The following is a 17,495-nucleotide window of genomic DNA, read 5'->3' on the forward strand; positions in this document are numbered from 1 at the left end:
TTGTTATAATACTTTTGGCCCTTGAGACTAATTAATCAAGTCTGAAATGCATGTGCTTAATTTCGGTGAGCCAGATTGATGTGAAATACATAATTAGCCACTTTGTTGAAGTGTGCATATTATGGTTCGGTGACTAATTTTCTGGTCAGTGAATCACAACCTTATGTCTCTTTTTCGTATTTAAACACTTCAGATTATGATAGTTCTTGTATTTAAAGCCATTATAGATGTAAAGATCTAATTCACGCTTAGCATTTTAATAACTGCCTCTGCTTTATGGTTTTGTAAGAGAGAAATATTTATTCGTCTCTCTTTAAATTGTAAATTTATAATTTGTGGTTTATTTTAATTGCAAGTTAAACAGAATTATTTAGATTCATATTCTTAATGTCACGGAATGTAACACGGCAAAAGGTTTGGTTCAGTTTGTAGAGACTGTAATTGTTGGCAACATAATGTTCCATTCTACAAATTTACAATTCTATATCTACAACCGACATCAATCATAGATTGACTACTTCTAAATACTTATTTTCAGCCACTTTAGAAAAACCTCACTTTACAGCAGTAAATTGTAGGAAAATAAAACATTCCTTGCTTATTTCTATTTTGGAAAACATTTTCTTTATACTTTGTAATTGCTTTGAGGCTTTTATTCGTGTATCATCCAATAGCTTCAGGTATCATTGAGGAATATTGCTTTGACATATGATTCAAGCCTTGAAAATCACATCACTATAAACTCTTGAGTAGCTTTGTCGGGAGAAGAAAAATTCAATTAAAAAGCTTTAACATATTTACTTCCTACCTAAACTTGCTTGTCTGTATGAAAATATTCTTGCAGTGCAGTCTAGTGTGTCAAAACCACTCCTAAACAACCAGGAGTTATCAGAGTTCAGGTGCATTAAATATATTGTCTGTTCTAGGTGTTTTCAAGGATCATATTTTCTGAGGGAGGTGAATTGTCAGTCAGAGGGCAGGGGGGAATATTTGCATCGCTTTGTGTGGTTCTGTAATTAACCACATTGGTGATCTCCCTCATGTGTTTACAAATGTGATGTTCTCTCTACTGTGTATAAATAATACAGAATCACAGAATCATAGGGGTTGGAAGGGAGCTCTGGAGATCATTTAGTCAAACCCCCATGCCAGAGCATAATGTTGCTTAAGGTGTTTTTTTAAAATACAAGTGGAGGGTTTTTTTGCATATTGTCTTTTAATTTGGTTTTACGCTGAGGGGACAAATACATAACAAATCTGGGCTGAATCTTTTTTTACTTCATGTAGTAATATCAAAAGTTCCTTCTTCCTCCCAACTGAGACTGAAAACATGGCTGGTTTAGTCTTCATAATACTTGGCTGTAAAAGTAAAATTCAGAGGAAACAGGATCCGACTATGAGTCAGTATGCAGAACAGATGAAGTATGTATAGGGGCCACGAAGAAACATTCTTTTTCTTTCAGCCCAAGGTCTTTATCATTACTGAGAAGCAATGTCATATTTCGTAATTGTAGAATATGAGTGCCAGACTGTGATCTGTTTTGATCAGGATTAAAATGCTGATGCTATTTCCTTGGTTTTGTTCTAGTTTCTGCTGTATTTTCTATTAGTGTTTTTACACTAAGACACTGTCTTCTGAATTATTTTCAGAGCGCCCTGTATCGTTATTTCAAATGAATTCACTCATTCTCACCTTCCTTATCCTTTTGGAAGTAATTATTGACTTGGATATTTTGATGATGTTGAAATAATCTCCAAATTGTATTTCTTTCTATAGTGCCTGACTTCATAGAGCCTGACAAATTGTTTGGCACAGGAAATGGATTCAGGGTCAGCCACTCATGGGAAGTTGGCTTACGCATGGATGCCAAATCCCAAATGACTTTAACAGTGTAGGCAGTACTAATGAAAATCATTTTCTTACATGGGATATAATGCACATTTCTGCTTCTCATTCCAATAGTAAATTGAATTAATCATTTCAGCCAAATATTGTGGAAACAAATAATTTGCCATATGCAGTATCTTAGTGTCACCTCATCGTGCTTTTCAGCTCTGCATAATACTTTTTTCACCTGTAATTACCTAATTGTCTCTCTAGCGTGCTAAGAAAATATTCCTTCAGCTTGACATCTTTAAATTGTGCTTTTGTTCAGTAGTTTACAGTTTTGGTACTGTATAATGGGTTTTTATCATTAATACTATAGATAGCAAAATACCTAATTATGGTTATGCCACTGTGCTGAAAAAGAAGTGTTACAATCCGAATCAATTCTGAATTTCAACTGCTGAAAGCAAGATCAGGATGCAGTCTTGTAAGTCTCAACCAAGAAAGAGGCACTTCCCTTGTCTTTTGTTAAGCCAAAGAAACGTGCTCCCAGTATTCAGCGATAGCTAACAGTAGAGAAAAATGCTCCTTAGCAACAGGAGATCATGAAATAAATGAAAGATGTAAATGCCGCTTAAAATTAGGGAAATAGCGTCTGTCAGATTTAAAAATGTGCAAATAGATTCTCTGTTATAGACAGGAGAAAGGCAAATATAAAAGCTTAGAAATACCTTCGAAGTCAAGATGGAGAAAGAAGCTACTCCAGTGCGTGTTCCTTTCACTGTGAGCTGCCAAAAGTATGTCTGTGCTGTTACTGTGCATCTGGTCTTCTGTAGGCTTCTGGGCTCTAAAGGGAGTGGAAGCGACGATACATTTTTCAAAAATTGCCCCGCTGTAGGTTAGTGTCCCTAAAGTTCAAACTCAGAGAATCTTTTTTACTGAAATTTGGAGTAAAGGCTTTAGTGGTCACTTCTTCTTTCCCCCTCCTGTGAGTACTGTCATGGTCTGATCACTCCTGGTCTTGCACACGTCGTCCTTATGGCAAATGTCGTCCACAGAACACATTTAAAACAATCACAGCCATGTGTCTTCAGAGAAGGCAGGTACCCTCTATACAAGACATGGCTGAAAATCAAGAACTTTGGCAAAACAACCTTGCAACTTTGGCAAGGAGTAATATTTTTTCACTAATGTTTTGTATAGGTTTGTAATTGGACGAGAAAAGCCGGGACAAGTGAGTGAGGTTGCACAGCTCATCAGCCAGACTCTAGAACAAGAACGCCGCCAGAGAGAGCTGCTGGAGCAGCATTATGCGCAGTACGATGCAGATGATGATGAGGTAACAGACTATCTAGCATTTCGCTATTCAGTGTTTTTTAATGTTCTCTTTTCTGTTCCTAATTCCTGCTTGTTAATTGTCACTCACAAGTCAATTTCGGTCCCTCTCCATTACCTCTGCTGGTGATCTTTGCAGATTTTGACGATGAATCTTATTTAAAGAAGGAAGTTACTGAAAAGCTTTTCAGCATGGTTTTAAAATATTTTTTTTTGTTCCAGAAGAGCAAATATCAAATTAGTCAATACTTCTGTAATTATTGCTCTTCCTCTGAAGGTGTATGCTTTGTCTGAAATATGGGAATAAAGTTATAAAGTAGGTTTGCTTGTGCACTGGAAGATTAGTTTTTTGTGAAAACTGGTAAAAGTCACCTTCTAACTTCTAGGAGGTTGAGGAAGTTTTAGCCTTTTTTATTTTCCTAGAAGAGCTGATGTTCTTCTTAAATCAGAACTTTAAGAAATTTTCTGAAAATTCCAGGTAAGACCTCTCCTTCCACACGTTTCTGTGTGAAGAGATACTCCACAGGATGGAGGATTAATCTACCTTGTCTGAAGCATGTCTTGATGTTCGCAATTAGTGCCTGGCGTCCCAATACAAAGGTTTTGAAACTATCAACTTTATACTGTAAATTTTCCATAATTTCTTCCCGTTCTCCTAAAATTCCTAATATGCCTGAATACCAATATGCTTGGAAAGATTAATGAGAGAGCTTTTTCAGAGCTCCCCTAAATTACTGCTCCCTAAATTAGCTGCTGGGTTAAGGTAATGTCAAATGTTTTAGAATTAATCCTGTCATAGGTGCATGTTTAACTCCTATAAATAAAGGGTGTCCTCGTCTGTATGATCACATTGCATATGTATGTGTGCCTGTGCGAGACCACGAAGGTTAGAAAATCCACGTCCTCTCTGTTCCCTCCTCAAACTATAGAAACATGCAAGTATTCTAACCTCTGTTTAGTCTAAAATTAAAATTCAAGATCTTGACTAATTTTTTGAAGGAACTCTCTCATCTCCTCGAAACCAAAAAATAGACAACTCCCTCTAGCCTTTGGAACAAGAGGCTTCTCACAACTCATCACAGCATGCTGTAGACGTCAGGGTGACATCGTTTTATGGTAAACATAGTCCCATAGCTTTCATATTGGCAGGAGAGGTGTGTCTTAAATGTCTGATGTTCAAATCCTTCTCACTGTGTGCTTGCATGTAGAGGGGTTTGTGGCGGAAGGCAGACCTACGCGAGTGATGCATTACACCTTTTACCTAGGGGATGCATCCACCTGCAAAAAATCTCAAAGGTTTGAGTTGCTTACTACCTTTATGCACCACACAGATGTCATAACTCAAGACCTGGCAATAAAGTAAACGTTAAAACTGTATAGATCAATCCTGATCCTGGTAGTACCTCAGCCTTCAGTAGGGATTGTTGCTGTGTTGACGCTGACAGTGACGCTTTCGTACTGGTGACCATGTAAGTGTTTCTCAGCACAATAATGATGACAGGGATGAGTAAGTATCAGATACTTTTTGTGATGTGTCTTGTCCTTCATGCAATTCAGTGGTTACAAGCTAATAAGCCCTGTTGCCCACATAAATTTTGAATACAAAAAATACTAAATGTACAAAGTGTTTTCTATTGGTATTACCTTTGGATGATAGAGAAATCAAGGTAGGAGAAGTAATGAACAAATGTAGGGCATCTTTTCATATCTAAACACTACATTGAGGATGATGGCCACTTCTGTGACCATGACTTGTGCTTTTTGGCCATCAGCTCGTGCAGTGCAAAGGGGACTTTTATGCAGTATGTGAGGACAGAAAGAAGAAGAAAGGAAAAGACATCTACCAGGGGAGATCCAGAGTATCATCGAAGATCTCTTTTGGAAGGAGAAGAAAGTAGGCTTCAGAACAAGTGCAGTACTTCAGTTCTCAAAACCATTGGGATCATTGGAAGGTCTTACCCATTTACTGCATGATGCCATATATATATGTGGGAGGTGGGTGGTAAACCTTGTTCTCAGAACATATGGCTGGGGTGTAGTTACTAACATTGCAGTGAGGCATGTTACCTTTCTTAATTAACAGATTTACCAGATTAGATTTTATTGGGAACCTGCAGAAATCCTGAATATTTGTTATTTTTTTGTCACCTGACTATGTCATCCGAGTAAACTCGCAGAACTTGCACCATTCCCAGGCAATTGACATCATGGAATCTGTGATCTAATGCACATTAGACACAGTTCAGAGACATTTTTGGTCACCACAAGCACTTCTGCTCTATTTACTATCAAATGTGAGCATTACTACTTTGGGCTCACCTTTCTCTGTTAGGGTAAATGTGGCTGGGTTTATGTTGCTATACGTGAGACACCACCGCCAACCCTGCATTCTTTGTCTTTTGTAAGCAAGGCATCTTTTGGGCAAGAAAATCTCAGCTTACACTGCCTGAATTAGTATCCACAAACGTAGAAAAAACCCTGCCCTTTCGAGTCCATTTCCTCAAAGTGAAGGTGATTCTGACTGCATGAAATTCAGGAATATTTGGATCCCCGAAGGAGTTTCGGGCTGAGGTGGCACAGGATTATACAAGAGTTGCTCAGTCTCAGAGCTGTCAAACTGTCCTATTCATTTTCATACAGTTCTTAAAATATGGCAGCACGGATCTCAAGCTATGATGCTGCATAAATAAACAAGAAAATGATCTTTATTCAACCCTCTATGGAGGCTGTCAAATTCTGAGCCTCAGAGACTTCATCACAAAGACAGCAATAGCATATCGTGTTTCCGGAGCAGGAATCAGTGATCTGTGTTTGAGTCCTGGAGCGCACATGACTGTGCTTGGTAAAACTGGTCAAATCACAGGAGGAGAACGCGTGCCAGACATGCGCGAGTCCTGGTGTTTTATCTTGCTGTGCCACCAGCTGGCTGGATTTGCTCTCTTTTGAAACTTAGGACAGTCTTCATCATAGCCCAAGCAGCATCTAGCTGTTTTAGAAGGATCTGAATTCTTTAAAATATTAGAATTATCGAGACAATTTTGACTTCTGCCAGCCAGTGTGCACTGGACTTGAGTCAGATGCTAAATTAGAGAGACACTTGTTAGCCCGCTGTAACTTCTCATTCCATTGCCTTGCAGGAATGTTACATGCCAGTTATTTGTTGGGGAAGATTCACACTAATACAATGTCGCGTTTTAAAAGATGCATCATTTACTATATAAGTAATCCTGAAAGAAATATCATTTACTATATAAACTCCCTGTATCCCTGCACTTCAAAATCTGCTGTTATCATGGGCTGCAGGTTGTCACGGGGTTGCAGGATGCTTTCAGACTCTCCTTCATTTAAGTCTTTGCATGAAAATGGAAGAACCTTGTGCAGAACTGACAAAAACGAAAAGAAAAGAGATGCCCACTATGTAGTCCATGCAAGACAAGCAGGATAAATGTGCCAACAGCTCACAATTTGTTGTTAAGCTCCCATGAGCCAAGCAGAGCCAGTAATATCGGTTATTTCTCAAGTGCTACTTAGGATAGGCAGTGTTGGCATTTCCCAGTGAGCCTGTGCTAATTACAGTAAAGCTGGGAGAGTATGTTGTTTCAGGTGCTGACTCTAGATAGCCTGCCACAGAGCTCTCATCCCCAGTTCGTCTAGCTTCCTAAAATCCCACACCCTTTTAATTTGTTGTGTCCTGTCAGAAAACAAAACTCAAAGGCTTTGAAATAGGCACTTTGTATTTCCCTGTTTAGTGTGTTAAGTATGACCTGAATCTATCCTTGACTTAAACCTTTTGACTTCCCTGTGTTAACACAGTGTTCTGTGCACATTTTAGTCAAATTCTGCCAGTTCTGGGAATTTTGATTTGAACATAGTATCTTCTTCGTGTTCTTCTGTGAATGGCAGGTCACATAAAGCAGATGCGCTGTTCCCTGAAGGCTGTGTATGGTGATGCAGGATGTGAAATTAATAACATACTGCAGAATTCTATTCGCTTTGTGGCCACGGACAAGTAGTTTTATGCAAGTGCTGTTCTAATGTGTTTTAATATCACTAATAGTCATTTGAATATTTTTTCATTTTTAATTCCCATTTATCAGGACATTCTGAGGGCAAAGCAACATTAGAACCATTGAAGAAAATCTTAACACATGCACGCACGCGCATACGCACACACAAAAAGAAAAATGTTGCAATGTGCTTGAATGTCAAACACCCAAAGAATACATTTGTTAAACAAGATCTTTCAGTGAATACGTTTTTTCCAAGATGATTAATATGAAGCATTCCTGTAAAAGCAATGATTGATACTATACCATTCTATTTTTCTTTGCTTTTTTGAAAGAATTAAGCATAAACCATCTAAAAAATCAAATGAAGAGGTGGGCTTGAGTTATTTTTATAGCTCTTCAAATGATGTTCCCTGATCGTGGGAGAGTTTCAGCACAAACAAAAGATTTCGCTTGATGCAGCCTTTGTTATGGTGATTTGGGGAAGGTCTGGCTCCATTATCCCGGCGGTGCTGCTGCTCCTTCTTTCTGCTTGGGAGTGTTAGGCACATTTCAAGAATTTACAAGGCAGTTAAACAATGTGAGTAACGCATTTTCCCTTTTAAAGTGGGAAATTGCAGTTCATGTTTGTAATTCCGTGCTATTCGCTGTGATAGCATACAGCAAAATTGAATGGCTGGTATCAGAAGGTATTGCTGTGGATGGGATACGCTTAAGCCCTAGGTGCTACTGAAATGAGAACTAGGTCTTTTGCATAGATGAATTTTGCTCGTCAATACAGACTGAAGAGTCCAAGATTTTCCTTCAAGAGCATGTAAGTGTTCATTGAGTATTGGGTAAAAAAATATTATTGTTGTTGTCAGCTAAGAAAACAAAAGGTATTGCCAGGAACCTCAAGCAGCTACAATAACAACTGTTACCTTACAAGGCTTTGTTGTTTTGAAGTAAAATAACTTTTCCATGCTTTGCTGCTTCTTGTAAAACACTGACTTTCCCATTCTAGCTTACTGGGGCAGGATCTCAACAACCTTCTAGTAGTTTCATGTGAATCAAGAGTCAGCAGAGAGAATTTTTTCTGGGAAAGTATGTTTCATGTAGTTTATGACATGTATTTCCTTAAAGTACACATTGGTTCTTTTGAACCTGTAATTTGTGTTTCATGTGATTATAAGATCGGATCCCTTTCTTTTGAAGACGAAAGCAAAAATCCCATTTATTTCTGTGTTCTGTGATGTGTTTGTGTCATCCTGCTGTCTTGTTTACCTGAGCAAACTGCGGTGTTTTGCTTTGATGACTCCTTTTTGCATTAATTGAAACAAAAATGACTGTGCCCATCGACACTTATTATGTGCAATCTGAAGCAAGATTTTCCTTTGAGTTCATTTTAAGCTGCCTGACGTCTCTCTTCAAACACTCTCGCTCCTGAGGCCAGTAGAATATTGCCTGCTCGTGAATTTTTCCCCAATATAACTTAGTCCTTCATATGTGTTCATTTTCCTTTATGTATGAAGTACTTCTTTTTAGTTGAAGTCGGTGGAGGAATCAGTTTTGACTAAGCTCATCTGTTTTATTCCTTTACCAAAACTGGCAAATATAATCAGGATTTTGCATTAAAATAATATATTTCTTTAGAATGCACACGTAGCTGAGCCACATCTGGGTTTTTCTGTAAACAGGGCATGAGTTTGCTGGTTAACGATCCTATTTCTGCCTCCTCTTTGCATGCTTTAGAGATTTCCTTGCCACTCCTGATGGCCTGATGGTTTTTTATGTAGAAATGATAGTTGTGTGTCACCTTACAGATTTTTCGGGGATAATGACTGCAAAACTGACCGTAGATGGACTGTGTTAGCATTTTGTCCCCACAGTAACTCATTTCATTGAAATCTTGCTGGGATTCTAGAGTTAGTTGTTCCGCTTCTCGCCGCCTCGATGGTGTGTGAAAGTGGTGTTACACGCTCCTGGAAAAAGCCAGGAGAGTTAGCAGCCTAATCTTCTGTTTAGATAGTAACTGCACGTAGCTGTGGGGAATAAAATAAAAACAGAAGTCACTACGTGTGTAGCGTAACAGAAGATTTTGTGTGTGCGTGTGAGATCTAGACATACAGACTGATAAATTTAATTTCAGTTGTTGTTCTGTTTAGCTGTAAATGTGTAAATATGCCTGAAAACTCCAGTGAGATGGGTCGTGTGTTCTTTGCTTCTGTTTTAAATAAGGAAAGAAGCAAAACCAGGTGTTGACTTTTTTTTTTTGTTGAAGACTACTGAGATTCTTAGTCTTAGTACATATGAAGTATGTAAAATAAATGATTACTGTTTATTTCATAGGAGAATATGTAACTACATTTATAGAGACGGAGGTAGCTCTCCTAAGAAGTGGCTGTCATTAACAGTGACATTTAAAGCATGGATGGGTCGTGCACATTGGTGACTTACCTTCTTTTTGATAGTTCTTTTAACACAGATTTTGCCAAATCATTCTATGCTTTCTGTGTGTTTTGGCTTTGTTTTTCAAAATTTTAGTGGTTTTCAAAAGGGCGAATATAGATTTTTCATGATATTTAGAGATACCTTCCAACGCAAACCATTCTATGATTCTATGTGTTATTTATCCAAGAAAGGGTGGTGTTTTATTGCAAGTATAGCACCCTGCTGTTGGATGCATACGTATCTCTTTTCTGTCTGTATGTACTTGTGCATTTAGACTTCACATGCTTCCATGCACTGCTTTTAATTGAGAGAGATTTACATGAGCCTAAACAACAGCTGTGAAACTAAATTAAGGTAGGAAGTTGAGACTCAAACTGTTGTTCGGACATATGAATTCTTACATCTTGTTTTGAAAAGTTCTTCTGACAAAAAATGACACTAACAGATAATCCTAGCACTACTGGGAATGCATTTCTGATGATAATATTATGTGCCTTCATCTCAGGAACTGAAAGCGCATAAAAAAACCCTTGAATAGTTCTATCAAAATTTTGGTATTATTACTGTATAAATATGAGAAGGACTGCACCCCTTCCCCCGCCCTTCCTTTTCCATGTATTTATTGAGTCTCAAGCTTTATAAATCCAGATGTAGCCCTGAGGGAAATGTTTCCTTTATAATATGTTTGCGTAGTCATTTGCATAGCCTGCAGGCGATCCGTGATCCCTACGCGATGTTCTCTGGCTCCCAGAGGGAGCCGCGCTGAGGCGAAGTGGTACCCAGCCACCTCAGGCATGGGGAGAGATGAGCACAGGTGTACGGGCAAAAGATTGTCCGGGCAACTTGGGGTTTAATAGTGCAAACTTTTTCTTTTCAATAGTATTGGTTTATTTACTGATTGTAGCTTGTGATTTTTTTAAATTCTGTTTCATCAGCAAATTGCTCACATCTCATGGTTTACCAGCCCAAGAAACACATTCATTTTCTGTTTAAAACTGGCGAGAAGCAGCTTCTTATTCAGGATGAAAATTCAGTAAACTCTGACTTCAGTCTCTGAACTTGTCTCTGACGCTCGGTTTCTTTTTCCTGCTGTACTCTTTCTGTGTGGGTGTGACTTTTCTATTGTGAGTTTATTTATGAAGAACAAACCAGCGGATTTTCAGATTCAGCATGGAATATCACTGGAGAATTACTACCTCCAGGTGGCTTGCCAAAGACTAATCGTGGTCTTGTCCATCGTGTTCTGCTTTTATTTCTGTTTGGAAAAGATTTCTTGTTAAATTTGAGATAAATGTGGAGAGGTCTTCCCATCGAACAGAGGGCCTGGTTTGGACAAGGATGAAAACCATAAACTATACAGCCAGTAGTGCTTAAGCACTAAATTCTTAGGTACTGTTTTCGCTTTTCTTAATGCTCTGAAATACTATGGTGGAGTTATATTTTTTGGTCTGGTAGAATTCGTAAGTACTGTGATTATAGTTAAAGAAAAAGATAACCTTTTTCATGTGCAGTATGCTGTATTTGCACACATCACAATTAGCTTAATTGCTCTTTGAACAATTTCTGCTTAATAAGAGAATAACTGGAATTTCTTAAATGCTGTAAAATTAAGACAGGGGAATATGCTACAGATGAAGAAGATGAAGACATGGGACCTGTCCTTCCAGGAGGTGACATGGCTATTGAAGTGTTCGATCTCCCTGAAAATGATGACATGTTCTCCCCCAGTGACGTGGACACCAGCAAGCTCGCTCACAAATTCAAAGAGGTAAGTTAGAGATCAGAAAATACTCCTGAAATCTCTCACTGGCATTAGATTTCCAGTTATCTCATTGCTCAGTACTTGTTTTTTCTCTTGCGTACTGGAGTTCATTTCTAGCTGTTTGTGTACTGGGTATTGTTGAATGACTCAAGAAGTTTTGCTTAGAAGAAGTGGAACTGTTCTTCAGTGTTGTTTTAACATCAGCTTTCAGGTGACTGTTGCATTGATGGAGAGTAATGTATAATTTAAGTTTTCAGCACAGAAATTATTCTGCCTCAGCACCTAGTTTACATTTTTTGACCAGGAAGACAAAGTGCAAGTTAATTCATTACTAGCCGGTTGCTTTTGGGTTTGGTGGTTGGTTTTTTTTGTAGAATTCCAATCAAAAGCGATCAGGAAAAACAAACAATAAAATGCTAAATTTCAGTGAAAAGGGACATGTGGAGCCTTTCCTATACTGTTACGCAGTGGCTCGTCAATGTACAGCACTGTCACATGTTTCGCCATGTGTATAGAAGGATGTTATATCAGGGAAGCAGGCGCATTTCAAGCTGGTGTTTTACAAAACCTCTGTGGTCATAGAGTTTGTGTAGCATCCACTTGTACTAACTGAGGCTGGAATGAGTCATGTTTGTTGTGGTCACTGAATTCATGTAACTTTATTTGCCAAAGTACCGAGAAACATTTCTGCTGTATTTTAGGTTGTGCTTTTGATGTGGTTTATTTCTGAACTTCGCTGAATTCTGGCAAATAAAGACATGAAACAATCGGATTTATCTAAGCCCACAGCAATGGGCTGAGTGATGACTCAGTGATAAAGAGCATTTTTCTTTTTAAATGCAGTGAAGATGGAAGGGGTGAAAGTAGCCAGAATGTCACAAGATACTGGAGCAGCAGAGCCCTTCTGGGCCCAGAATGGAGTTTTAAAATAGAGAGGCTCCTTTTTTATCCTTCTTCCTCTGTCCTCTCCCCTTCCCTCCACTCAAACCAGGTATTTTATTTGCTATAAATACGTGTTGTTATTACTCTCTAGTGAGAGTAATCTATGGAAAGTAATCAGTCACGGAGCAACCTGTCTTTCCCTTTTCTGCTAATACCCTTTTCAGCCTTTGGAGGCCTACTGTTACTCGTCATCGTTTCCTGACAGTTTTTTAGGTTTTTTAGTTTACTTAAAGGATAATTTCCTCACTCCATGTTTCAAGTTCCAGGCTCTTATGCGAATTAGCCGAACAGTTTACTTGATCTTCTAGTACTTTGCATCATACATAGCGATAACTTTCTCAAAGCGGTGCCCGTGTACCAAGGCTATGCAAAGCACAGATGCAGCGATGGGCAAGACACTGACCTTTGAATAAATTACCTGTAAAACTCTGCTCGAGTGCAGTTCCCGTCAACTTGGGCTATTGCCGTACTTGAGCATGTCCAAACTGATTTGAAGCTATTGGCAGACATGTCGGATTTAATGGCTTCAGAATGCTGGTGTAGAGGAGATGCGATGAAGGGACTTTGGGATCCTCCAGTTTAAGTGTAGATGAGAGCCTGAGAAGAAAACATTAAATGCTCCAGCATAAGAGTGGGCTCTTTTTCGCTAACCCACGCAGTTACCGCTGTTAGGAGCATGCTGCTCTTGTTTCACTGATTGCATTCAACGCTACACAGCTGCATTTTGTTGGCTGCTACAGAGTACATGTATTTTTCTTGGTATTAGCCCTGAATTCTTTCAACACTAGAGGACTTGTTCACGATCACGCTGCACAAGCCCACACAGTGTTTTCTGTAATTGTATTTAAAGAATAACTGTTCTTTCTTGTTCTTACTGCAAAGATTAATGAAAAGTATTAAACAAGCAGGTTGGACATAATCTTTAAGCATAATAGTTTGACCTAATTAGTTGAATTCAGTCTTTGCAATGAAAAATGTGCTCAGATATTTTGAGAGCGCTCTTATTTGAAATGCCTTGCTTTTGGAATGCAAGTCAGAAGAAAGATGGGCATTCCTGGGTGAATCATTGTACTTCTGCAAGTCTTGTTTTCCTGGCTGTGAAACAGGAAAACTGGGACCGATTCTCCTTAACTGTTTCCTGAGAAAGAGCTAGAAGCTTTATTTTAGCTGTGATGATTGGAGAGCGACAAAGCCTGTAGGGAGGAGGGACATCTTATGTAAGAATTAGGTATTATATTTCACCTCTTAATGAAATCTATGAAAATGGATTATTATGATTATTGTTATTGTTATTATGTGTAAGAAGTATAATAATTATATAAAAATTTCCATGGAGATTATTAGATTCCATTGGGTACTTTCTTTCGCGCTGTATTCTAGATATTTAGCATTTGCTAGCTTTTCATCCCATTCTACCTTTTGCAGTCTTGGAAGAATTCAAGCTATTTTCTCTGTATCACATTTTAAAAAAAAGTTTTGTAGTTGTGAAGAAAAATTAATCAGCTTTTCAAGACATCTTTGCAAGGGAAATGTGCCAAAAATTATTCAAAATGTCTTTTGTTAAAATGAAGCCTTCACAGTTTTATATTGACGTATAAAACATAAAAAATACAAAATAGTATCTGCCAAGAATTTGTCTGGCATTATATGGGACATGGAATAAGGCATTTCTGTTCCCCTATTAGAAAACTTGCTTTAAAATTTTTAACTATGGAGGCCAGATTTGCTTGCCAAACAACTGACCTTGCCTGTTGTTCTGTCTAACCCATAAATGTGTTAGTATTTTTCATCTATTCTGCAAGCATAATTAGTTCTGTTAAAAAAAATTAAGAAAAAAAGACAAAAGTAGATGTACAGTTACACATTTGTCTGTTCAGCAGGAAAGTGTCTTTTTTCTTCTGCCTCGGTGGGATCTGCTGTACCATGTACTGATTCAATGATCTGACTGCGTGCTCAGTATTCATTTTTTTTTACTTAATAGGAGAGCGTATAAAAATAACTGTTAAAACCATCTGTACCTGAGCAGATTGACATTTATGCAACAATTTCAAGTTTATTTGTATGTAATAATAAGCTGTTTAAGTGCCGCTTACTGGTTTGTGGGGTTTTTAGAAGAGATGGGAATGGACTGAAAGCAGGTAGCCTAAGGCTTTGAGTCTCGGCCTTTTGGTTTCATTATTAACTCTGCAAAGGACAAAGTCTAGCTCATCCATCCTTCCCCTGATTTTATTTCACTCCAAAACAATGAGGTAGCAGAACTAAGCAAACGCCTGGGGACTTTTATAAATACCGTAACATTTTGAGATGGTTCTTTCATAATTTTTCACTACTAACAGAAGTGGAATGGTGAGAAAAAACAGTTCTCAGTCTCTGAAAATTGCAGATCAGAGGCTGGATTGAGAGAGCTCAAAAATTGCAAGTAACGTCTTGCAAATACTAATTAAACTATCTCCTTAGTTTCCTCTACTATGTATAATTACAAAAAGGTATATATCCTTCTCGGCTTCCTGGTCTACTGGGTGGAGTACCACTATTAGCAACTTCTTGCCCTTAACACCAGCGCCAGGGCTCCTGAGTGCCCTGTTCCCAACTGCATTGGCATCTCTCCATCCATCCTGGACCAGGAGCCCTGCTCTCATGTGGTACTTCCTCAGGAAGCCCATGTGATCTGCGGGTTAGCTGCGTGCTCGGGTCTGGACCTGTGGGTGTTCCACCTGCTAGTGCGCCTGGTGTGCCTCCACATTATACATGTTTCAGTCAGTGACTGGTTTCATTTGAAATGAGATCTTACATCTGCTTTCACTGAGCACTTGAAGATTCATTACACTTCTCAATGAAAAGTCAAAAAGTGAGCGAAAGTAACAGATGATCCTGGGGACAAGAAGTGCTTACAGTCTGCTCTGGAGACAGTGACCAAGAAATGAGCAGTGGAAAGAAGATTCCTAAACTGTTCCTCAGGTGGAACCCGTTGCATCAGTGTCTCCTTTATTCCTTCCAGCCTAAATTCAGTAATTCTCCACCAGAAAGGACTAGGTTTATTCACTAGATCAGTTAAGGCTGATTTGCAAACCAAACTGCATCTGAGAGTGTGCATTTCCTATGCCACAAGAAGTGCGTTCAAGAGGTCCCATGAAAAGGGAATTTCAACAGTAGCTCAGCCTTTCTCAAAGATACTTGCACCGATCAGCTCTGTGATGGCTCCTGTTGTTTTGAAAATTACTCCTCTCCTTCTCTTTTGAATTATCTGTACTTTTTTTTACTAACAGCCTGGTCTTCAAGAATGTAGCCGTTGCTTCACCAGAGGTGATAATTTGTGGTTCAGTACAACTCCCTCACGTACTCCATTAGCTCAACATAAAGTATTCCCAAAGGTTTCTGTTAGTCTTGTAAGAGAATTAACCCTCATATAAAATATGCGTTTCCGTAACTGTTCCTGGTATTCATAAATAATGGACAAAGGCTTTGTTTCCACTGCAGTGCCAATGCAGGCTGTAATTCAGGTTTTGCCCTTGCCCTCAACTCAACACATACAAGTCACTGATACAGATTAAACAGTGCTTTAGTTTTAAGGTTTTGGGGCCTGTCAGAAGTTTGTACGTGCTGCCTGCGGGAGGGATTGGGGTGCAGACCACTACGGGGTGCACGTGCGTGATCGTTTCCATTTGGATTGGCGTTGTGCTGTTGAAGCTGCGGTTTGATTCGGACTTCAGCGTGTTCTTGGAACCTGCGAATAGCAGACCTTTGGGGTGAAACTAAAGATGTTTCAGGATGCTGCCTAATACACTCGGAAGAGCTACTGAATATTCACTCTGCAGATCAGACGAATGTAGTCCAAAAGAAATCCCCTTGGAAAGTGGGCAGGTGGATGCCAGGTCCTCAGCAGCCCCCCTTTCACTGCCCAGATGCACTGTTACTGTGGCACGCTGCTTGGTGATATAACTACAGCCTTTAGCACACTGCCTGCGCTGGTAATCTACTTGCAATCATTTTGTGTGCCTGAATGTCGTTTCCTGTTTTTTTACAGTTTCCCCGTGTAACTGTTCTCAATCGAGATTAGCTAGCTTGGGCAGAATAACTCCAGCTGATGGTGGAGAAGGATAGCATCAATTTACCCTTTTGCTTGCATGAAATAAATGTGTGGAATCTCCCCTCAAGGTTTTCCTGGCTTCTTGAGTTGTTAAATCACTTGTTTCCGTATTTGCTTTTTTGTAACATGCCTGCTTTAATCAATGCAGTGGGACTTTCTGACAGCACTGGGACGTATTTCACGTTCACATCAGAGAAGAGCAAAGCCCAGCAGGATAACATCTTTTTTTTAAAAAAAAAAAAAAGCATAAGACATTTGGTTTTGCTAAACAGATTGGATGTTCTGATTTGAAATTATGAGTGGTTAGACGGCATCCTATCTTTAATTAGGTTGCACAGACTGAGTCATTTTGCAAGCTAGACATTTTAATTTACAATCTACTGCACTGCAGCACTCTTCAAGGCCTTCTGCTGTGTAATAAGGTATTCAACTTGCAGCACAGGCTTTAAAAACACTGGAGTACTCTCTGTGACTTCACTTGTTTATTTTATATTTTCAATTTTAGTTGCAAATCAAACATGCAGTTACAGAAGCTGAAATTCAGAAGCTGAAGACAAAGGTAAGAATCAATATACGGTTAATACATGCCATTTTTTTCCTCTCTCATGCAAAATCAGATCTGAAGACATGTATCTTTATGTGGGTGGAGAAGTCAACGTCCTTATTAAAGGCTGATTAAGAAGCACAGTGGCTCAGCTAGATCTTGTCTTGGTGTATATTCTCTATTCAAAGTTTCAAGTAAAATCGTAAGTGCTGCTATTAAGAGAAACTGCCAACTTGTGTACCTTCAATTAAACATACATTTTACGGGGTATCATAATGACTAAATGGCAGATTTCTAGCTTTACAATTCTAATGCATTTTCTCAGGTTTTTAAAATATATTTGCATTGAATATTCAAGACAAAGTACCATTTTTATTTACCAGTGATGTTAAAGTATCCTGTTTATGTTGGTTCCTTTTTTTGACTCTTTTTTTTTTGTAAAAAAACCTCATTTATTTAAAGGTATTTATTAAAAATTACTTTTTTATATACGGAAGAAAAAGAGCTGTTTCATATTGCTGCAGTTCTTTTTAAAAGATACTCTAGAAAGCAAAAAGCTT

General features: G+C 38.6%; 1 protein-coding gene across 8 annotated transcripts in view; it reads left to right on the plus strand.

The window, feature by feature from the left end:
* Window positions 1-17,495, plus strand: part of PPP1R9A (protein phosphatase 1 regulatory subunit 9A) — a 146,166-nt gene that overhangs the window by 101,243 nt on the left and 27,428 nt on the right. For 6 of the 8 annotated variants that reach the window (XM_074574699.1, XM_074574704.1, XM_074574698.1 and 3 more), the window contains exons 6-8: window positions 3,032-3,167; window positions 11,213-11,368; window positions 16,897-16,950. In XM_074574699.1, the coding sequence (XP_074430800.1) occupies window positions 3,032-3,167; window positions 11,213-11,368; window positions 16,897-16,950 (346 nt within the window). The remainder of the gene's footprint in view (window positions 1-3,031; window positions 3,168-11,212; window positions 11,369-16,896; window positions 16,951-17,495) is intronic. The other 2 variants (XM_074574702.1, XM_074574707.1) reach the window with 1 other exon arrangement.

This window comes from Larus michahellis, chromosome 2 (genome assembly GCF_964199755.1).
Source record: "Larus michahellis chromosome 2, bLarMic1.1, whole genome shotgun sequence".
Lineage (NCBI taxonomy): Eukaryota > Metazoa > Chordata > Aves > Charadriiformes > Laridae > Larus > Larus michahellis.